The sequence below is a fragment of the Odocoileus virginianus genome, chromosome 30, assembly GCF_023699985.2.
Source record: "Odocoileus virginianus isolate 20LAN1187 ecotype Illinois chromosome 30, Ovbor_1.2, whole genome shotgun sequence".
Lineage (NCBI taxonomy): Eukaryota > Metazoa > Chordata > Mammalia > Artiodactyla > Cervidae > Odocoileus > Odocoileus virginianus.
The window spans coordinates 38,647,562-38,671,811 of record NC_069703.1 but is presented as its reverse complement, the minus strand read 5'-3'; the positions used below and the strand labels follow the sequence as shown (position 1 = coordinate 38,671,811).

Here is a 24,250-nt window from a genome sequence, read left to right as displayed (position 1 = left end):
CCCTTATCTAGGAAGAAATTGGTTTGATTTAATCACTTTTAGCAATGCAGCAGGTCAACCAGAGGCTAATGTATTCATTTTGGTTTTCCCAGTCAAGTAAGCAACCCCGAAGTCAGTGATCAGAAACCTGAAACTTCAAGCCTTGCTTCAAACCTTACCATGTCAGAGGAAAGTAAGTACCATATTCTGTGCATCATGGACATATTTCTATGACCAGGTGATGCTGACTTTTTATAATTGGTTTTCACTGATTGCCTCACTTTTCTCAGAATATCCAGAATCCTTTCATTGCCTTGTATGTGTGTTCATCCTTATGGCCTCCTATAAACCTTATTGACATACCAGCTGAGGAGCAAAATCACATGGGATCCACTCCTAGGGATTGGTGATTGTGTTTTTGTTTTGAGATTGAATGTTCTTCTAAAGGTAATAAGTAGTGCTTTACTCAAAATCAGAAAAGTTTGTGGGCCAACCTCTGACTGCTTTTCTGGATGGCTTGATGTGTTTCCACCTTTCTAATAACCAGGTGATTCTACCTATCCATCTAGGCCAAAAAAAAAGAAAGGTAGTCCCCTGAGAGCCCAAGATTGATACTGGGTCCTGGGGGAGACACATCTCAATAGGGTATACCCTCTGCTTACCAAACCTTAGCCAAAAATTTGTAGAATGTTCTTTTTTTTTTTTTCTTGTGGAGATCTAAGCTTTCTTTGGAATATCGTGGTGGTATGCTCCATAGGGCAGATAGTCCTCCTTGAAATTAAATAGCTATGCCCTTTCATATTATACCACACACTTCAGAAGAATAAGTTTGTGTATGTTGCTTTATAAAAAGACATGTTTAGGAGATATATCTTAAGATGCTTAACCTTAACCTTATATAATTCCCATGTAATAAAAGATGGTATGCCTTTAAAAAAAAAGTTATGTCTTAAGTTGTGTATATTACTTCCTCAAAGGTGCTGTTCCAGTAGTTGTCAAACTTTTAGCATACCTGAGTTACCTGGAGTGCTTCTTTGTAATGCAGCATTCTAGCCTCAGCTTCAGTGATTATCAATCAGAACACCTGTTGTGGATGAGAGTCTGCGATTTCAAGAAGATAGCTAGGTAACTCTGATATATACAGGAACTGCTCTAATCAACGAAAGATGTCTCTCTAATTTTTTAAATATCTCACTCCAGTATTCTTGGGCGTCCCTTGTGGCTCAGGGGTAAAGAATCTGCCCACAGTACTGGAGACCAGGGTTTGATCCCTGGGTTGGGAATATCCCCTGGAGAAGGGCAAGGCTACCCACTCCAGTATTCTGGCCTGGAGAATTCCATGGACTGAATAGTCCATGGAGTCACAAAGAGTCAGACACGACTAAGCAACTTTCACTTCACATCCCCAAGAAAAAGGTCTGCTTCTTATATACTTCAGGGCCCAGAAGTAAGTTGAGTCTTCTTGCTTCTTAAAAATTGTTTCTCTTTTTTTCCTTCAAAAACTCTAGTTCCTTTGAAGTCTACATTTATGCCCCTTCTTCCAGCTTTCTTTTTACCTCAGACTGAACTCCTAGTCATTTTGCTCTCACTAGATCTTTGTTTTCTTCTCCCTCCAGACCTTTATTATTCTGGGTAATTTGAGCGTCCATGTAGATGACCTGTCGAACACCCATAATGTCTCTCTTCTTTTCCTATCCCTTTTTACTCCACATGGATTCTGTAGTTCTTTATTATAGTTACTCCCTTACTAATACCTTCAATAATTTTGCCTCTTGTACTGTCCTTGCTAAACCCCAATCCTGATTTAATCCAACTGTCCACCTTCTCTGTAAGTATTACATTAAATAGCTGAACATTACTGGGTAGTTTATACACTTAGCTGACTGTTAACTCACAGGGCCTTAAATGGGCACCCTACTACACTTTACTCATGAGTTTTACCTTTTACTACTTCACACCATTTCTTTCCTCTCAGAGCACCCATACTACTCACCTTCATATTACTGATAATTTCTTCTCGAATAGAAGCTGTCTGACAGGAGGTTCCCTTATTAACCTACCACCACCAAGTCTTCAGCCCTACTTGTGTTTGTACCCATGTTACCTTGTTTTATTCTTGTCAGAGTGGAAATAGTATTCTTGTTCCTGTGAAAGGTAAGACCCTTTATTTGTGTTTCATATCCTGTCTGTTCTCACCTACCCCAAGTACTTTGGTACTGTGATTATCCTAATACCATTCTTGCATTGTCTTGTCCTTCTCTTCCTAATCCATCCTGTCTGTGGAGACATGATCCAGTATCTTCCATCTTAAAGCACAAACAAAACCCTCCTTGAAGTCCATATTCCCCACCAGCTACAGACCTTCTCTTTGTCCCATGACCCCATTTGGAACCTCTGGAAAGTGTTGCCCTCACTTGCTTTCGCTCTTCATCCCTCTCAAATATAACTTTGTCACCATTCTTCCAGTGAAACTGCTTTTGTCAAAATCATTACTTCCTTTCAGTAACTGAAAGTACTAGTTCCAGTGGGTATTTCTGTCTGCTTGTATCTTGCCTCTTACCACTCTTTCTCCCACCTTTCTTCTTTGCCGGCCTTTCTTCTGCTGTCTAGTCTCTGAATGTTAGTGGGCCTCTGGGTTTGGTTCTAGTCCACCATCTTTGTTCTTTCTGTATTCTCTCACCCATTTCGTTACTTTAAATATTTGATATGTAGTTAATGAATTCCAAATTTGTATTCCTAGTCTGACTTCTTACTTTAATTTCGTTTGTGTATCCTATTGCCTACCTGATATCTCCACTTAGATATCTAAAAGGAAGTCATACTTAAAACATGTGAAAGCTTTTTTTCTGCCCTTCAGTTCAGTTCAGTTCAGTGGCTCAGTTGTGTCCGACTCTTTGCGCCCCCATGAATTGCAGCACGCCGGGCCTCCGTGTCCACCACCAAAGCTGTTCTCTTCCCCAACTTCATCATCTTTGGAAGTATTTTCACTGCCCCTCCAATTTTCAAGCTGAAAACCTAGAAATTATCCTGTATTCCCTGTTTTCCTTATTCCTTAATTCAGATTCATCAGGATGTCCTGTTAGTTTTACTTTCAGAGTATATTTCTAGGTTTTTGCCTTGTTTCCAGTGCTATTACCTTTTTTTAAAAAACCAGTGCAGAGTTGAACACATCCAAATTTATTTACACAGTGCTAAAGAAATTTGAGTTCTATTTCCATTTTGTGGAATTTTATTCTGGGGTCCAGCTTTGTTGTGCAACTGACATAGGTCATTGAAACTTGATTATCCCACCTCACCTGCAATTTTCTAACTCAGGGAAACAGAAGACTTGGGTTTTTAATGCACGTACAATAATGATCTTAATACTGCTTTACAGTTTAGTAGGAAGGCAGCTGTCCCACAGCTTGAGGGGGAAGAAGGGCAGGCAGAGAAGTTATAATTAAGCAGATTATGCCTTGACTCTTTTTAATCTTTTCATAGTTCCCAAGTACCACAAAGATTAAGTCTCATTCATTCTCTAGAGAAGTAAAAATTGGCCTAGATCTCCTAGAATGTTTTGCGAATCTCTTCTAGAATTAAATGGGAGAAGGAGAAGGATTTGGGTTTTTGAAAATACTTGTCAGCAGAGAAGGAACCATTATGTAGAAATCAAATGAACTTCTGTTCTATGTAATGGACAATAAGAACCTTAGATCTAACTGAGATTCCCTTCATTTTTGTCAAAGTGATTAATGATTAGTATAATCTGCAAATTGCCATGAATTATTTTCAGAGACTGTGAACAGTGGCAATAGGCAAGATCGATGATAAGCTCATTCACAGATGATTTGTGTTACTGTTGGGCATGAATCGACCCCACATATCTCGGTCAGTGTTCCCTTTGGGGGTAAGACACTCAGAGAACCCAGCTAGACATAAAGTTAGTTGGTTCACCCTGAGTCCCTATCCACAATAGAGCAACCTCCCTTATAATAGGTATTGAGGGATGTTCTTGAACAATTTAGGAATCTGGTACAAGCTCTATGTGTTGTAGCTCTATCTACAATATGGACTGAAATACTGCTAATGAAAAGGATTCTGCTACTGTCAAACTTGAATTGAATATTTGCAGTACTCATCACGCACGAAACCCTGAGGATTGGGCCTCCTGACTGTCTATTCTAGATGACATCATGGCGGCCAGGAGGGCAGGCACTGGGAAGGCCCCTTTATTTGACGGTTTATCGGAGTTACATCAGTTCCTCAGGTCTGCCTCTGCCTTACCAAACTTAAAGCTTTGTTACTAAGCTGAAAAAATGATAGTGTAAAAGCATGCTTGCATCTTTCTGCTGCTGATCATATATAGCAGCAGCAACAATTACTGGATACTTCTTCCCAGTCTGTCTTCCTGCAGGTCATCCTTATGACCTTTTACTCAGAATAGGGTAAGCAGCCAGAGAATGAATAAGCTGAAGAAGTGTAATGTGGCTTCCTAGACATGGATCTTGCATTTTAACTTCACCTCTGAACATAGATGAGAGCTTAGGAAGTTGCTTCATTTATGGTTTTAGAACAATGCTGGTGATGGTAAAGATCAGTCAATCAGGAATTCCCTGACGGTCCAGTGGTTAGGATTCCACGCTTTTGCTGCTAAGGGCCCAGGTTTGATACTTGGTTGAAAAATTAAGATCCCACATGCCACACAGCACAGCCAAAAATAGAGATCAGTTGGTACTGACCTTCAGCTCTTTTCTATATCGCCTTCATTCTAGCATCTTTTACTGTCTCTAAAAGTCTCTATAAACTCATTATTAGAAGAGTGAGGTATTTCTGCTGTGTAGTCTTTATAAATGTCTGATGTCCAAGCTTTATTCTGTTCCTTAGTTTGAAAGACTATACAGTGAGACATGAAATTTCCCCCTTTCATTTTTGAAATGTTCTAACTTTTTACCTGGTTATATCTTTCAGTTATGACATGCACCGATTACATCACTCGCTCATCCAATGATTATACCTCACAAATGTATTCTGCAAAGTAAGTTGAATAATAATTTCAAAAATCCGTATGCTTTTTCTCTAGATTCATTGCAAAATGTAACTTGATATTTAAGCTATTAAGTTGACATTAAATTTATTTTCACCTCTCTTGTTCTCTCTGGCCCTACTCCAGTTTTTTTATTCCATGTAAATATAGTCTAAGTATTGTCCTTTTAAAAAGTTAATGATTATCTGAAATAGATCACTGTTACCCAGGAGCTTTCTCAAAGTGAATAGGCACTGAAAAGTGTAAAATACCATTAGTGATGAAAATATATCACTGCTTAACTTCTCATTATTCTCTCTTTGCTCCACTTTAAAAGAGAGATCCATTAAAAAAGCTAAAGCCAGCCTCAGACTGGGACTTCTGGGCCTAATTTGTGTTTATCTTATTGCTTTAGAAGCTTATTCTTTTAGAGGTGTCCTCAAGTAGAAGTAGGCTTGAGGTTAGACAGGTTTAGTGAGTTTAAATCACTGAGAGGCAATATTTTGGGCCTCATGAGATAAGATCAGCATTTAAGATCCACTAAGTTAATCATCTCCAAGATGAGTAGTTGCAAAACAGTGTGTATATCAGGCTACCAATTGCACATTGATAAAGGTTGAGCCTGCATACATAGATGCATACAAGCATGCTTTATTAACCTAGGATAAATTCTTACGTGCTTACATAGGCAAGTTACATAAATAAATTGGTGACAAGGGTGAGTAATATGTATGGGTCTCTTGTAAAAAGAAAACTTTTCCTTTTTGTGCCATTTGTATTAAGTGCCTTTTGAATTTTGCATCAGTTTAAAAAAAATGAGCTGATTGAAAAATCATCTCAATGAATTCTCCAAATTCTAATCTGGTATTATCATTAATGTTAATAACATCCTTGGGCCAGTCATTTTCCGTGTTTTTCTTCTTCTGTGGAATGACTGAACCTGTTCTCTGAGATCATTATGAAGGTGATAAAATAATTTGAGCTATAAAGACACTAAATTAAAAAGATTTTATGATCTTTATCATATCTGGAGATTAATCCATTTGAAGTTACTAAGATTTTAAGTCATTCTCCCATGATTTGATTAACAGCTACAGCCTGAGCTCTTTTCTGGTCTCAGGTATGGCTAAGAAGACTAGAAATTTTCAAATTCAGTCTTTTAGGGTCTCCTTAGATGTGAATATAGCAAATTCCAAATTCATTCATTTATTCAAAAAAGTATTGTATACCTGTTGCACTCAGGACACCTTGTTATCTTTCTACCTTAATGTAGACTTCCTTACCACTTAACTAAACCATGGCATTTTTTAACTGCCTCTGTTTCAAGTCCCCTTCCCCCAATCCATTTTACAAAGAAATGTCAAATTAATCTTTATTAAAGAACAGCTTTGATCTTGTTATCCTTTGGTCAACAATTTCAGTGACTCCTCATTGTTTCAGATTTGTCTGAACACTTTTAGCCTGGTATTCAAGGTCTTTGCTGTCTGTCTTATTCTTCCCCTTAGTATAATCTCTGCTCTTTGTTGGCTGAAGCCCTGTCTTCAGGTTTTCTCTTTTTGTAGAACACCTTTTCTCTCTCTCATTTTTGCACATTCTGTCTGCTCACAGACCACTTCTTTATAGCCTTTCTTCATTTTCTCCTCCCCAAAAACTGCAACAACAAAAAAAATCTTTCCCCTCTGAAACTACCTCCCCCCATTATTTTATTGTTACGACCTACATGGTACATATGACACTTACTTTCTTACTTTATAAGTACAGCATAACTCACCAAATAAAATAACTTGTGTCTAAAAATTCAGTACATAAAATGTGGCGCCATCTTATTCCATGGATGAAATGAGCGGGTCAGCTCGCTGGTTTAAAAATCCCTGAAGTTTCAGTGTTGAATCCATCTCTAGCTAAACCTGATGTGGTTGGTACCAACTAGTGGCAGTATACTCTGGCTTAAATATCAGCAGGGCAAGTCAGTGTCCTGTCTAGGACTTCCCAAATTTTGTTAGTCACTTGACTCTGATATTATAGGCTCCATCTAGGGACATTGGGCCACACTCCTAATCCTGGTTTTCTAATGTGGCAGTCGCCTGCTTTTTCTCTGCAGGCCTCACCCTCTTTTCCAAGTCCTACTTTCCCTCTCGGAACTTTAGTTTGGCCTGGAGGGCTCGATGGGGAATAGAGTCAGTTGCCAATCTATTCTGTCCAGTTGTCTGTCCTTTTAGGGTTTTATTCTATATTTAGACATAAGGGCATAAATGAGTTTAGTCAGTACTAACTCACATAGGGCCTTGCATGTAGCACACCACAAATGTTTGTGGTGTGATTGGACCTTTGGAGGATATTTGAAACTGTTAATTTTTCTATAAAATTGTTTGTTAGGTAGATGATAAATAGACCTGAAAAGGAAAAAATAATTCTACTTTCTGACCATAGTAAAAGACATTCTATGTGACAGGTTAGTCTACTCATTATTGATTCTTTGCTGTTAGTGATATTAGCTGGTTTTTGTTTTACTTATGTAAAAGTTTTTGTTTTCTTGAACTTTTCTAGACCTTATGCACATATCCTCTCAGTTCCTGTTTCGGAAACTGCTTACCCTGGGCAGACTCAGTACCAGACCTTGCAGCAGTCTCAACCCTATGCTGTCTACCCTCAGGCAACCCAGACGTACGGACTACCTCCTTTCGGTAAGGCATCCTGTTGTAAGCAGTTTCTAAGAATATTGATTTTATGCTGCAGAAATTTCCATCTTTCCCCCAAAAGCAAGCATGGCTAATCAGGAAGCTGAGAGAAAGCCAGTTGTTCTTGACAGCATCTCCTTGTTACAGGTGTGGTAGAAGTTGGGTGTGCAACTTTTCCACAGTGTATTTGATGCATGTAATATAAAATCATAACTTTTTAATACTCACTTGTTTATCTGCGATAATTTAGCTATTTCCAAGATGCTAAGTCTTGACTGGAAAACTTGGGATCTTCAAGTGTTTGGAAACTCTTTGAGGAATTGCTATTGATTTGACTTACTTCATGGAAAACATGGTACCATGACAAGTATATTTTGCGGTGGCTGATTTCTTACTAAAACTAAGTAATCTACATATCCAGATAGAATATACCTTTATAGTTCTCTCTCTCTCTCTGTTTCTCCCTTTCCTTCTTAGACCATACCGCAAAGTGATCAGTTGTTGCTCTGCTGAACCAAGAAGTCATCTTAGGGGGAAATCCCTGATTTTGTGCAACCTTATCATGTGCATAGAGAGTTTTGTTCTTTGGTTTTAGGTATCTTGGACTGAACTATAAATTAGAATGATTTACTAGAAGTCAGTTTGAAGTTCTTTGAGCACTTAATATCTGCTGATTTTTGAGTGTATGTATAGATAGATATGTTCAGTGTGGTTTATTGCTGCTTTCCTAGAACTGATGTCAGGAAATTGAAAGAATACTGTATTTTTAAAAAAATATTCAGTATGTTAATAAAATTATAACTTGTAGCCTTTATTGCAACCAGCTAAGAGTTAGAAAATCTTTCTTTTTTTTTTTTTTTTTTTTTTAGAAAATCTTTCTAACAGATTGCCACAGATTCTGGGTGTTGCTTGCTTTGGGTTTTGACATTCCTACTTTTCCTGTCCTGTTTGGCTACTCTTTTATGGTAGTTACAACTTTCTTACTTTAAGACTTATTAGCATTCCTTGGCTCTTGATAACTACTAGAAAGAAAAATTGGGAGTTATGTTTAATGGTAGTTAGTGGTAGCTGATAATTTCATGAAAGAAAAGAAACAGAAATGTTCTTGTTTTCCTGTTTGTACACCCACACCTCAGTGCCTGTCAGTATCAGCAAGTATACTAAAATATTATGTTGCTGATATATTTAACCAGCCAAGGCTGAGCAGTCCTTTCAGATGCAGAACTCTCTGTGAATATGTTTGTGTTTATTTCTTTTTGTATATATTAAAACTAATTTACCAGTAGCTGGCTAATATCAACAATAGGCTAGCGAGTATAAAGTATTTCATGTTTTTGGTTTTTTTTTTTTTTACTGTTTTGATTTAAATTCTTTGTTGGAAAGCCAAAAGCCCTTTATGACATTGTTGAACAGCTGTTTATTCCTGCTGTTCATTGTTAAGTAAAACTCTTGTTATATCTCTAAACTCAGATTATGGAATACATAGCACAGTGCCATGTGGATGTAGGTCCTAGATATTATGGTATCTTTTATAATCACTACATTTCCCTCATATTAAGGAAAGAAAATTCTGTAAAGTAGATCCCTGTTAAAAACTTGAAGGAGACAATATTTTATAAAGAAATATTGCTTATAATAGGCTCTTTTATTAATCTGTTTCTGTTTAATAATTGAGATGAAGGAAACTTGTTTCTTAAATTCTTATCAGTAGTTCAGAGAGAACTGTTTTTAGCTTAATTTGCCTTTGAATGATAGTTACAGCATATCCTCAAATTTCAAAGAAATACTTGTAATATTTTTTGTGTGTATGTGTGTGATAACTTTTATGTTTCACTGCATGGCTTTTTTTGTTTTATGTCACTCAGATATAAAACACCCCATTTCTTCCTGTATAGCAGAGGGCATTATATCCAATATCTTATAATAACCTGTGGTGGTGGTGTAATTGCTAAGTTGTGTCCAGCTCTTACGACCACATGGTCTGTAGCCTGCCAGGCTCCTCTGTCCGTGGGATTCACCAGGCAAGAATATTGGAGTGGGTTGCCATTTCCTTCTCCAGGGGATCTTTCCAGCCCAGGGATTGAACCCAGGTTTCCTGTATTGCAGGCGGATTCTTTACTGCCTGACCCACCAGGGAAGCAAAAAAACTGAATCACTATGCTATACACTTGAAACTAACACATATAGTAAATGAGCTACCCTTCAGTTAACAAAAAACAAACAAAACCTCTGCATTCCTTTTCTTGTAAAAAAGTGAAGTGCAAGTTGCTCAGTTGTGTCTGACTCTTTGTGACCCCATGGACTATACAGTACATGGAATTCTCCAGGCCAGAATACTGGAGTGGGTAGCCTTTCCCTTCTCCAGGGGATTTTCCCAACCCAGGGATCGAACCCAGGTCTCACATTGCAGGTGGATTCTTTGCCAGCTAAGCCACAAGGGAAGCCCAAGAATACTGGGGAAAGGTAGCCTATCTTTTCTCCAGTGGATCTTCCTAACCCAGGAATCAAACCAGGGTCTCCTGCATTGCAGGCAGATTCTTTACCAACTGAGCTATCAGGGAAGACCTTCTTCTTATGAAGGTTTCAGTAATTTTATTATCTTACTTTTAGCACTAACACTCAATTAGCTTGTCTGTTTTTTATTTCGGATGTAAACAGAGCTTTAGAAAATCTTACTGTAATAATATGACTTTATATTAATATATTTATACAATAATAATAATAATCAGTTCAGTCGCTCAGTCGTGTCCAACCCTTTGCGACCCCATGGACTACAGCACACCAGGCCTCCCTGTCCATCACCAACTCCCGGAGTTTACTCAAACTCATGTCCATTGAGTCATTGATGCTATCCAACCATCTCATCTTCTGTCATCCCCTTCTTCTCCCGCCTTCAGTCTTTCACAGCATCAGGGTCTTTTCCAGTAAGTCAGTTCTTCGCATCATGTGGCCAAAGTATTGGAGTTTCAGCTTCAGCATCAGTCCTTCCAATGAATACTCAGGACTGATCTCCTTTAGGATGGACTGGTTGGACCTCCTTGATGTCCACGGGACTCTCAAGAGTCTTCTCCAACACCACACACAGTTCAAAAGCATCAATTCTTCGGCGCTCAGCTTTCTTTATGGTCCGTCTCTCACATCCATACATGCTGCTGCTGCTAAGTCACTTCAGTCGTGTCCAACTCTGTGCGACCCCATAGACAGCAGCCCACCAGGCTCCCCCGTTCCTGGGATTCTCCAGGCACACATCCATACATGACTGCTGGAAAAACTGTAGCTTTGATTAGACGGACCTTTGTTGACAAAATATTGTCTCTGCTTTTTAGTATGCTGTCTAGGTTGGTCATAACTTTTCTTCCAAGGAGCAAGTGTGTTATAATTTCATGGCTGCAGTCACCATCTGCAATGATTTTGGAGCCCCAAGAAAATAAATTCTTGTCACTGTTTCCATTGTTTCCCCATCTGTTTGCCATGAAATGGTGGGACCATATGCCATGATCTTAGTTTTCTGAATGTTGAATTTTAAGCCAACTTTTTCACTCCCCTCTTTCACTTTCATCAAGAAGCTCTTTAGTTCTTCGCTTTCTGCCATAAGGGTGGTGTCATCTGTATATCTGAGGTTATTGATGTTTCTCCTGACAATCTTAATTCCAGTTTGTGCTTCATCCAGCCTAGTGTTTTCTCATAATGTACTCTGCATATAAGTTATTAAGTAAGCAAGGTGACAATATACAGCCTTGATGTATTCCTTTCCCTATTTGGAACCAGTCTGTTGTTCCTTGTCCAGTTCTAACTGTTGCTTCTTGACCTGCATACAGATTTCTCAGGAGGCAGGTCAGGTGGTCTGGTATTCCCATCTCTTTAAGAATTTTCCACAGTTTGTTGTGATCCACACAGTCAAAGGCTTTGGCATAGTCGATAAAGCAGAAGTAGATGTTTTTCTGGCTCTCTTGCTTTTTCACTGATCGAGCGGATGTTGGCAGTTTGATGTCTGGTTCCTCGAAAGGCAGCTTCAACATCTGGAAGTTCTCAATTCACATACTGTTAAAGCGTGGCTTGGAGAATTTTGAGCATTACTTTGCTACTGTGTGAGATGAGTGCAATTGTGCGGTAGTTTGAGCTTTCTTTGGCTTTGCCATTGAAATAATAATGAGTGCTTACTGTGCCAAGCAGTATGCTGAGAATAAGTACTTCACATTTTACATTATTTTCTTGTTTATTCCAAACCAGCAGTCATAAAAAGTAAGTGGTAGCATTATCCCTGCTTACAGATGAGGAAGCAGGTTTAGAAGCATTAAGTGACTAACCTGAGGTCATACAGTTAGTAAATACCTTGTATTAGAATTGCACCCCAATCTGTTTAAATCCAGAAGTGCTCATAAATTTAGGTGTGTATGAAAAAGTTAATGTTAGAGTTGAGATGAAATTAAAGTTTCCTCCTTTTAAAGAAGTGAGAGAAGGCAAAGGAAATCTCGGAAGCCCATATTATGACAGATCTTTAAAAGTAAAGGAATAGTGGTCATCTTTTCACAGCTATATAGAAATGATGAGATGGCAGAATAAGGATTTGAGGTTTAACTTCTAGTGATCTGATTGAATGTGTGTGAGGGAAAGGGTACTTACTTGTTTTTAGGAGCTCACAAAAGATTGGCTTAACCTCCATTGTTCTGCCTTCTTTTAAAAGAGGTTTAATATGAGATGGAGATTTGACAGTAGTATTAAGAGTCTTAAGGATGTTCATGTCATTTCCCTTAGTAATCCCTTCTAGGGATTTATCCTAGGAAATTAATTAGCGATAACCACAAAAATTTACTACCAAGATACTCATCACAGCATTATTTACAATAGCAAAAGATTGGAAACAGCCAACATATTGAATGGAAAGATGTGTGTTAAACTGCAGTGAATTCATAGAATTGAAAACTGTGTAGCCGTTATAAACATATTCTTAAAGAATACTTAGTGTCTTGAAAACATAGCTCATTATTATTTGAAAAAAGCAGTATATGAAACTGAAAATACAATATAATATACTAAGTATTTTTTAAAAATACTACATAAAGAATAATTTGGAAAAAAAACTGAATGTTAACAGTACCGGCAGTACAGGTTTGATCTCAGTTACTGCAGAAGCATGCAAAATGAGGACACAGTTCCACTGTGTACAGGTTTCAGTTAACACAGTCCCATGCAAAAGCGAGAACTGCCTATATTTTTTTCTATATGATGATATTATGCAATATTTTTCTTTTCATTTTCTATAGTTTACCAATTATCTATAATACACATCTACTTATTTTATTATTAACAAAAGTACTCAGATTATTTAGCATTTATAATAGCTCATCCCAGTGAGCTATTATATCAACAAGATATTTCTTCATGTTTTTTCCTAGCATTTACATGTACTTCAGTTCTTAACCAAACTAATCTTCTCTAACCTGGAGAAGGAAATAGCAGCCCATTCCAGTATTCTTGACTGGGAAATCCAGTGGACAGAGGAGCCTGGTAGGCTCTAGCCCATCGGGTTGCAAAGAGTCAGACACAGCTTAGTGACTGAGCATGCATAGTCTTCTCTAAAGTTCCATTACTCTGATACACATTACTGCAAAGTGAGGTGCTCAGATTAGTTTGGTTAGTAGCTAACCCATAGAGAAGTATTTGGGCTGAGAAACATGGGTAGAGTTAGTGATGAGACCCCACCGTGGGCAACAGGAGCATCGCACTCAGAGACAAAAATTCCTTTGCCATTTTTTGATCAGCTGTGCTCTACATCAGGCTCTTGGTGCATAAATGACTTGAGAAAGTCTGGACTTCGGGCAAAGAGCAGTGGGCTAGGAGTCAGGGAGCCAGGATTCATTTCTGTGACGTTGGCAGTATGCTCTACAGTGAGGCTGTGTGGTGGTTGTGCCACTTGTTACTTAATTCTAGGAAGAGCGCTTTTAAAGGAAGGGCTTAAAGAGCAGGGCTACAGTGATGCCGGGAGCAGTGTCCATGGTGTCTTTTATTCCTTTATTCTTTATAAAACAGTATTAAATATACTTCATGTTTATACTTCATGTTTCTGGCCAAAAACATTCAAAACTAGCTATTTCATCAAACTTGTCTTGGATATTTTGCACTAATTTTTGATCTTATAAGAAAGACCAATTAATAGAAATTATACATTTTGAAACTTTTAAGAATATATACTAAATAATGAGAGTAGCAAAACCCTCTTTGTTAATATTATTCTTATTAGTAAGATAGTATTTTAGTACAGTGTAATAATAAACATGTTCACAAATCCAGCACCCCAGGTTCAGAACCTATTTAGAAAAAAAAAATTGATGACAATAAATCAAAGTTATTGTGACACTGGAATGGCAAGTTGTTTCTAAAAAATATGATAGTCAATTACCAAGAATCTTAGCACTGATATTCAAATTTCACATCATAAACATTTAAAAAACTACATTCTCAAATATTTTTTATTGTTAAATGTCAACCATAGCAAGGACTTTAGCTGTGGCTTACCTGGACAAGACTAAAAATCATCATGAACTAAGTAAGGAGGGGGACAGCCCTTCTAATTCATGCTAAGATGTTGGTGTTTCTTAATCTCTTCAAATAAGTTATTTCATGTGTTTAATAGGTGAGAAAAGACTATGACTTTTTAATGCTTTAAGGGTTTGTTAAATTAGGAGTTTTGGATTAACATATACACACTACAATATATAAAATAGGTAAACAACAAGAACCTATACTGTATAGCACAGGAAACTATACTTAATATTTTATAATAGCCTATAATGGAAAAGAATCTGTGTGTGTGTACATATATGTATATATACATGTATATATGAATCACTTTGTCATACAGCAGAAACTAGCACAACATTTTAACTGTACTTCAGTTTAAAAAAATAGTTTGAGACAAGGCAGTTACTATGTTCCATTGTCAACCTTTTAAGATTTTCACATCTTTTACTGTTCTTATATTTACTTATCAGCAGATTTTATAGATCTGAGTTACACTAAGATATATGAATGCCCTGGTGAAGCAGAAGTCTTTACTATCAAAGCATTATATATTTACAAATTTCTTACCAGATTAAGAGTATGTGAAATGAGGTAATACTGAATTTGAAGCTGTAGCTGACCTTCATACTGATTTCCTACCTGGAATGTGTTTCATCGATGGATCTTCTTGGACCCAGTTATCAGCTTCAACTATCTTGATCCAGTAGCCATAACTATTCAGAGCACAGTGAGGCTTTTAATAGACTTTTGCATAGCCAAAATTATGACAGAAACAATTCATTCATAAAGGATATCCTTAGACTCTCATGTAGAAGCATGCTTTTCTCACAGTTTCCTAGTTTACTGCAGATGAAAAAGGAGATACAGCCAGAAACAGAAGATTGTCAAGAAGTGACAGATCACAGAGAAAAGGCAAAGAGATACAAGAACCTTCAAATCATAGAACTGTAATTGAGTTCTACTTAGTACTAAGCAGGTGTCTTGACACATTGCAGTAGTCTCTGAGGATGTTTCTGTAATGTACATGGCACAGCACAGAAGTGCTCTTGAAAATATTAATTCTGAAAAAAGGTATGTTCCCTTTGCTAAGAAGATAGGAAAGAGTATGAATATATTTTTAAAAGATTGCCACCTAGGAGCATTGTGATTAAATTTAAAAAGTGAATAGCTGTGATATCTGTCAGTGTGAGGTAGATTTTTATGTTCTGACAGGGAAAGATGTCTCTCAGATATTATGTGGAAGAGCAAATTATGAACAGCAGGTAACATCCCATTTTGATTAAAAAGGAAAAACAAGATTGTAAACAGAAGAAATCTTAGTGGCTCTTATGCAAACTGAATAGTGGTTAAGTCTGGATGGTGGGATTATATGTGACTTTATTTCTTCTAAAAATTAGGAATTACATATTTCTGTTAATGTTTTTAATTTATGAAAGTAAGCAGGTATGTCTTTCCTAATCACAAGAAACAAAGGTAACAAAATAACCAGCTTAAGGAGGCAGAGAAGTATATATACATTTTAGAAAAATCTGGTTCTTATTTAATGGGTAAGTGAATTTTAAACGTATGTGGAATATCTCCCACCTTGACAATGCACACAAACGATTTGAATGTCAGATACTCTTTACAACAACACTTGGGTGTCAGTAGCTCTTTTTCTGACTCCTGATCAATTTCCCCCAACCACTGAGGTGAACTTATATACATATATTACTATTGGGGTTTTTGACAGGATTTTTATTTCTATGGCCGCACTCCCAATTCTTTGAAATTGTGTTTGCTTGTGGTATATTACAAGTGGGAGATTCAGTTATTTTCTCTTACAAGCAAATTTATTTTTGTTTTAAGATTTAGATTTTAAACCTACTGGCTGATATTTGAAAGCATAACCATGCTCCTCAGTCCCAGTGTATTGTTTGTAATTGGTCCAATTTATCTGATTCAGGTGCATTGTGGCCAGGTATGAAACCTGAAAGTGGTTTAATTCAGACTCCATCTCCAAGTCAACACAGTGTTCTTACCTGCACTACAGGGTTAACCACAAGCCAGCCAAGCCCAGCACATTATTCTTATCCCATTCAAGGTAAACAGGCATGGTTGTGTGTGTTTCATTTTTTTTTTTTTAATTATTACTGTTTTTTTGTTTTTAATCTACCTGTATCTCCAAACATATTGGGTAATACAGGATATTTGCATTTGTGCATGCTTTTTGTGTTAGACAAACCAGAACTTAGGAGTGAGGTTCATAAGTAGTTTAAGCCTTCATGAACTGCTTAATAGAATTGAAGACTCCTCTTTTGCATGTTGGTGTCCAGAAAACCTGTCTGATTTTGTTCTAGTCTGTTTTCAGTGACATTTTGTCCTGTAAATGAGCAGAATGTAGGTTAGAGCTCTGCTGACTTCTTTTCTGTGACGTGCAAATAGAATGGAAGATGAGATGAATGCTGCTTTGTAAGGTGTGTGCTGCTTTTCTGCTGTGGTTTTTGTCATACCTCCTCCCCCATTTTGTACTTCTTGGTAAGCATTTTTCTTGCCAAAAAATTCAGTCTTGTTTCTATTTTGTGATGAAAAGCATAGCATTAAAGCTTGAACTCTAAACCTCTCTGCCTTCCCAGATTTTTCTTCTGAAAGGTTAGAATTAAAACAGGACTATTAGGAATGAAGACAAAGAAACTCGTAAGGCCCTAATTGAGTTAATTCCCTATCCTTTCAAGTCTAATGCAGGGAATTTGTCATTGCTCCAAATGGGGAATTAATGTCCATCAACTTGGCTTCTCATCTGCCTCCTTTCTCCCAGCTTTTAAATATTACTCTTTATAAAATGGTGGTGCTAAAGAGATGAAGTTAGGACAGTGAAAACTGGTCAGAGGTATTCTTAAGATACAAACTTTGAGGATAAAAAAATGTTCTTATTTAGATTATATTAAACAAAATTTTTTGATTTTTGGTGTTAACTGTTTTCGATAAAATGATGAAGAACTACTTTTTCTTGGTCTATTGGGAACAGAACTGGTTACATTCCTAAGACCTTACTCAGCTACCTCTATCTCTTATTGTTTAGCAAGTCTCCTCTTTTCTTATTTTCCTTTCTCCACCACCCCCCCCTTCTTTCTTTCTAAAATAGGAACAAGCCAGGAGGGGAAAAACTTAAGAGCATGACTTTATCTTCTCTAGCCCTCTTCATTTTTATAAAGTGTTTCTCTAGGTTGGTAGGCTTTGGGGTCCAACTACAGGCAAGTCTGGTAGACAGGTCCCTCCTAAACATTTATATCTCTGATGACTACACCTTGGTCATGAAAGAAAAGCAACTTCTTTTACATTAATAATCCTCTTCCAAGGTGTAGAACCACCACTCTGTGTAGTTGTATCTTGAATTTGTGGAACCTGGTAGCTGAGCTTACTTCTCCCTCCTTGTAAAACAAGAAGAACCACCTTGTGGGGGTCTTTTAAGACCCATTGCTTTTAAAAAGTCACAAAGCCATTCTGTGACTTAATTTGCCACTATCCTAATTTCTTTACCTTTTAGTACATTTTCTCCCTTTAGATCAATTAACCCAGTTTCCTCCATTGTGCTAATGATGATTGTTGGTATTTATAAGTTTGTATTATATGTTTAGCATTGTTTTAGCAGCAGATAAGTGTTACTCATGTAATCATAACACACCTATGAGGGAAGTACTGTCATTAATCTCATTTTACAGATTTGGCACATAAGACACAGCGGATAAGTCAAAGATGTAAGCTGGGCAGTCTGGCCCCAGCATGTGAGTGTAATGTTTATTATTTTCAGTGTTGAAGTCATGGTATCAATATCAGCTCCCCAAACTGAGAACCTATAGTAGCAAATATTTAAATTCATTTCCCTTCCCTTTTCTGGTTAATCTATTGGCCCTTTATATTCTCATTAGAGCTTTGGCACAGGGTAGAAATTAAGGCAGAAATTAACCATCAAGTTGTCAATTTTTGCCATTTATTCTGAGAAAAAGGTGGTAGAAAGAAGGTAGTAACAATTGGCTGAAATGAAATATGGATGTTTTTGGCACATTTGAGTACCTGAATTCTCCACTATCAGTATCACTCTTCTCACCCATACTTTTCATTTCCTTTAGCTTGGCTAATGAATGTTATTTAGCTCTCCAGGGCTTCATCTCCCCCCGCTTCCCACCCACTCCCATGTAACTACCCAGTCACAGCATGGAATAAAAGCAAGGAGCATTGTACTGATTTTTTTTTTTTTTTAAGGAATCAAAATGACAATGTCCCCTCATCCCCTCCAAAAGCTTTCAACAGTTGACAATAGCCCATCTTCCTTGGAGAAATTAGAGAAATTATAGCAAATTCTACTTCTGGCTTGATCAATTCTGATCAAAATCTTTTCTTTAGTTTCTGCTTCAATGCTCATGAAAACCCTTTGATTAAATAGATTTGGGTTGTTTATATCAACCTTTTCCTAGAGTGTCTGTGACTATGTGGCCAAATCGCTGGTTATTTTCTTGAGTTGAAATAGTTAAAATAATTAAAATTAGTTTTAGAATTTTCAAAATTAATTTTAACCCAGCCTTGATGTTCGGTGAATGTCTTTGGGCTCTAATAGTGACACATAATAGTCTTTCATTGACTAGGAGATTTGTTTTGTATTTTAATAGGCTCTTTTTTATTGTATTTAAATCTATAGAAAAACTGAGCAGATGATAGAGTTATATATGTCCTTCCCTACACACAGTTTTCCTTACTATTAATATCTCACATTAGAATGGAACATTTGTTATGATTAATGAACTAATATTGGTACATTATTATTAATTAAATCATACGTTTATTTAGATTGCCTTAGTGTTTACCTGATGTCCTTTTTCTATTCCAGGATCTCATCCAAGACACCACATTTCATTTGATTGTCATGTTTTTTTAGGCTTCTCTTGACTGCAGTTTTTCACACTTCACTTGTTTTTGATAACCTTGACATGCTGTTATTCATAAATCCCATGAGTATTTTTTAAGCGTCACTTATTACAGGCCAGGCATTTTGCTAGATGTTGAAGGTAATGAATAAAATAGCAAGATTCTGCCTTCATGTAGCTTACAGACTAGGAGGGGAGGCAGAGAACAAAAAAGTAAAGGAAGAAATAAATTTTGAAAAAGTGCTCTGAAAGGGGAAAAGAACTGGTTGTTGTGATTGGGGAGACAAGAAAGGAGTTCGTTTTAATAGAGGAATCAGAGTCTTAGGATATAGACATGCTGACCAGGACCCATCAAGCTGGAGGGCAAGAGGGCCAGGCCTGGGAGAACAATCCAGGCCGTGAGAGCGACATTGCAAAGGTCCTCAAGTGAGAAAGAGGGTCTTGTTTTCAGTAACTCTAAAGCTGGGGTGAGCAAGGGTGGTGGAGAGACATATATAAAATTAGTGAGGTGGGTAGGAACTAAATCTTGCACCAACTTCTATGTGCCATTAACCCTTGGGTTACCCTCCAGCTGTGGTGTAATGTCGCATAACTTTGCCTCTCACAGTTCTGTAACCACAGCCTTCTCTGTAAAGCTGTCTGTGTATCCTGACTGCTTCAGGTGGATCTTGAGTGGGGCATGGTTCTCAGAAGCTTATCCTCCTATGATTTCACGGTTTCATTATCAAAACAGGAGTGCAAACTATCCAAAAACAGTTGGCCATCCCATTGGCACTTGGGGAGCTAATAGTCTTTAGATATATATATATCAATAGGAGTTACCACTTGAGTTTTAAATGATCCTTGAAATTTATTCTTTTTGTTGCATATTTTGTTGCTGCTGCTTCTGTTTTTTAAGTCAGCAGTTAAATTTCTTGTCATTGAGACCTACATATATATTTCTGTGGGATGATCAGTGCTTTTTTTTTTTTTGAGGTGCCTGACTTTTTGTCATAGTGCAGGAGGTAGGGCATGTAATGATTGTGTATATTTTAAGGTGAGTTTAGCTTCAATGCTGGTTACAAGAAACCTAAATAAATATTACTTAATTGTCATCTGACTTATATCACTAGAATTTAAATAACATGAGGGCAGGCATTGTCTTCACTTCTCTATTCCCCAGTGACTGGAACAGTTTCTGGGCACATAGTACAGCCTGGTTTGATGAACAGATGAGTAAATGAATGACACTTTAGGAATGATTTGATTGAGTTGAACAAAGAACTGTTATTAAGCCCTTAAACTTTCTAGGTTGGCAGACCAACATTTTCTGTAATGGAAGCCACTATTGCTGAGAGGAATTTGTGATGTTTAGTACTGTACTTGTTAAAAACTTCACATCAGCAACTAGCTAATCAAGACATTAAACTTCCTGTCATGGATAATTAGAGTATGTGGCCAGTTGTTTTTTAGGTCTGCCTTTTTACCTCTAGTAAAATTGAAAGTTGTTAAATTTATAAAACTACCTCGTCAGAATACCTTTTTCCCTGTGTGTGTGCAGAGATCAGATATGAATAAGTTGAACCTCTAACCATTTATAAATTATTAAGAAGGTAGAACAGAGATAAAGGTAAATAGGAGGAACAGATGGAGAAGGAAATGGCAACCTACTCCGGTACTCTTGCCTGGAAAATCCCATGGATGGAGGAGCCTGGTGGGCTGCAGTCCATGGGGTCGCGAAGAGTTGGATACAACTGAGCGACTTCACTTTCACTTTTCACTTTCATGCATTGGAGAAGGAAATGGCAACCCACTCCAGTGTTCTTGCCTGGAGAATCCCAGGGACGGGGGAGCCTGGTGGGCTGCCGTCTATGGGGTCGCACAGAGTCGGACACGACTGAAGCGACTTAGCAGCAGCAGCAGGAGAAACAGAGGAGTATATGCTAGGACTAGAGCTAAAGAAAAAATTGATCTAGAAACAAACTTTGCTGGAAGAGATAACCTTGAGAGATTAAGTAAATTCTTCATCTTACCCACATTAAATCACCTATGTTCAGTCAGCAGACCTGCCTAGCATAATGTACTAGTAATAGAATCTGGAATGTACCCAAAATTCTTTTCCTTCAAGAATAATTTAAAAGCAACTTACAGAATCATCTAGCTTATATACAGTAATTTCTTAGGACTTCCCCTTAGGGAGAAAAATATTGATGGGAAGAAAATATTATCTATAAGAGTGTAAAATCTGTTTCATTTAGTGTGGGAGGGAGTACTGTAGAGAAAATCTCCCTGAGTAGTGAGGAAATCTGATCCCTAACTCAGGAAAGAAAAGGCACTGAATGAAGAATTGGGAGATCCCCATTATTGTTTGGCTGTTTACCTTTAACTTTGTGATTGTGGACAAATGAACTCTTCTTTGTCCCAAGTCTTCTGAAGCTACTGTTGCCTCAGTAGCTGTTCCTTATGTCTAACTTGCTTCAGTCTCTTCTAGACTTTAAGCAGAGTAGCCTTGGGGAAAGGGATAAAAATTCCCTCTTGATTTTGACCAGGACTCTCAGGTTTCTGCCACATTTGTCCGCCTGCACTGCTAATAGAGATTTTCCCAGTAACTTTCCCTCTGAGGACTTTGTCATCAGTGGGATAGGTAGTCAGATGGTCTGATCTGCCTGAGGGTGAACGTTCACTGTGTGTGTGCCTGCAGTAGGGACCAAGGGTAAGCATGTTTGTGATGCGCGAAGGAGGAGTTCAGGAGCAGTAAGTACCTCACAGTTTCACTTACATTGTCCTCCTGGGGAGAAAAAAATCAGTGTGGCAAATGCTAGTCACTGAGGATATGATTAAAATGCAGGTGAAATTTGTGATAGAAGGGTGTGAAAAACTTAACCCAAATTCCTTGTCCTGACACAGGCAGCCTAAGTAGCTTAAATTTTTTTTACCTGACCAGAATAGTATTGAATACTTTCCGAGTGTTTCCAGGCTCATTGGTGAAACCGTTAAATGCCAGAACATGGTGTTTGTTGAAGCAACCCCAAACACTTCAGAATTTGGAGAGCTGCCTCAGTTGCTCAAAGTAATTTTGTTGCACCAGAAAAGGCATAATTTGGGGCAAGTGACAGTAAATATCACAGTATAGGAATTATGGATTTGCCAGAGCTTTTGTTGTTTTTACTGGTGTCAGTAGGTCACACTGCAGGTGAGTCATTTTGCAGCTGCCAGAGACGATGGACTGGAATGATCTGGTTTAGCTTCTGATTTCCTTAGTATCATTAGCATGAGCCAGTGCATTGTGTTGTGTCCTTCTAGGACTTTAGTAGAAATAGTTGAAGACTCAAGTTGAAACAGGAAAAATGTGTGAACTGCTTTATTTCTAATTAAATCTCAATTAAGGTATGGCATGCAAAAGAGCAAAACTGGCATCTAGTATTTATTTCCTTTGCCAGTGTTTCTTATCTCCTTGTCAGTCTGTTTACTTAGGACAGAATATAGTTTCAGTTCCTTGGAGCTTTTTGCATAATATCTTTTAACACTTTGAATCTTATAGCTTCAAGCACAAATGCCAGCCTGATACCCACTTCATCTGCTATTGCCAATATTCCAACAGCAGCAGTTTCCAGCATCTCAAACCAGGTATGGTGCTCCTTTTGTTCATCCTACTTGATACGGTTCATCTGACTAGCTCTTCCTCCCTTCTTTTCATTATCGGTTTGCCAGTTCTAAGAAACAACCAGTATGGGCTGTGGAGAGACCTTTTTCTGGATGCTCCCAGAGCTAGGACCTAGGATGGTTTCTCAGGCTACTATCCAGTCTCTCTCATTCCTCTGCTAAGACTGAATGATATGATTTTATCTGCTCCCTGTTTAGCTACTCATTTCATTGTGAATTCCTTGTGGTCTGGTCTTGATCACTGTTGTGCTAACTTTATATTTAAATCACTGGTAACATCTTCAGTGTTCTAGGAGCTTTTTGGTTTTGTTATGTTTTTATTTGTTGTTTTCTCTGTAGCAATTAGTATTATCAACCACAGTCTCCATGGATCTTTTCTCCTGGCTGCAGTTAATATTGCTATTCTGGTTCACATTTTATGTTTGACTGCTTTTGTATTTGTTTGTTCTTCTAGTCCCCCAGTGTTTATTGAGTTCCTGCTCTGTACCTGGAACTCTTCAGGGCAACATCTCTCTCCCTTTCATATCCTGGCTTCAGTCATGGCCAGTCTGTATTTAGTTTTCCACATGTTTACTATTTCATCCCCAGGAATGTTTACACATTCACAATGTCCACTTACTACTTCCAAAATGAAGAGTCTAGTCCTGACCTCATGATATCTACAGGCTTCCTGCTGATTGATTGGCTTTTTTCCTTTAATATCCTGTTGTTTCCCTAAGTTAACCATATCTAAAACCAACTTTTCTTTCCATCCTTTCTGCTGTTCATTATCCTCCAAAAGTAATGCCGCTTTTCCTGCAGTGTCCCAATTCTTGTCAGTTACCCACCTGTCGATGCAGGAGACATAAGAGACGCAGGTTCAATCCCTCTGTTGGGAAGATCCCCTTGGAAGAGGGCATGGCAGTCCACTCCAGTATTCTTGCCTGGAGAACCCCACGGACAGAGGAGCCTGTCAGGCTACAGTCCACAGGGTCACAGAGTCGGAAATGACTGAAGCAACTTAGAACGCACACTATTTTTAGTATACCTACACATAAAACCAGAGCAGTCATCTTCAATTTTTTTTCCATTACCCAGCCCTGATCCAACCATTCCTGGAATCCTTTCTTGCTTTTCCTTTTTCTTTTTGGCCACACCACACGGCATATGGATCTCCGAATAGGGATTGAACTGTGCCCCCTGCATTGGAAGCTCGGAGTTTTAACCACTGGACTGCCAGGGACGTCTCTGCTTTTTTCATTTTTTTATCGCTAACTTGTTGGAAATACTTTTGCCTTATATCCTGCTAGATTTTTAACTCCCTGAGTTCAGCTAGTTTGACTTACTCTTTTCTTTAATATTTGTTTTTCGTGTCCATGCACCAACACACACACACACACAAACACACACACTGAATTATATTTGGCTTATGCTAGGTGCTCAGTACTCTTTATAAATAATTGATCTGATCAATTAGCATGTTCCTACTTGTCACCAGTATCAATATCAGTGGAATTTTTTTAAGATGTGTTTGAGCTGTGCATCAT

General features: G+C 37.8%; 1 protein-coding gene across 6 annotated transcripts in view; it reads left to right on the top strand.

Moving 5' to 3' along the window:
• The window catches only part of EYA3 (EYA transcriptional coactivator and phosphatase 3), a 90,808-nt gene that overhangs the window by 35,062 nt on the left and 31,496 nt on the right, over nucleotides 1–24,250 (top strand). For 3 of the 6 annotated variants that reach the window (XM_020909106.2, XM_020909105.2, XM_070459013.1), the window contains 5 exons: nucleotides 93–172; nucleotides 4,927–4,993; nucleotides 7,529–7,665; nucleotides 16,127–16,264; nucleotides 22,603–22,688. In XM_020909106.2, the coding sequence (XP_020764765.1) occupies nucleotides 93–172; nucleotides 4,927–4,993; nucleotides 7,529–7,665; nucleotides 16,127–16,264; nucleotides 22,603–22,688 (508 nt within the window). The remainder of the gene's footprint in view (nucleotides 1–92; nucleotides 173–4,926; nucleotides 4,994–7,528; nucleotides 7,666–16,126; nucleotides 16,265–22,602; nucleotides 22,689–24,250) is intronic. The other 3 variants (XM_020909107.2, XM_070459014.1, XM_020909113.2) reach the window with 3 other exon arrangements.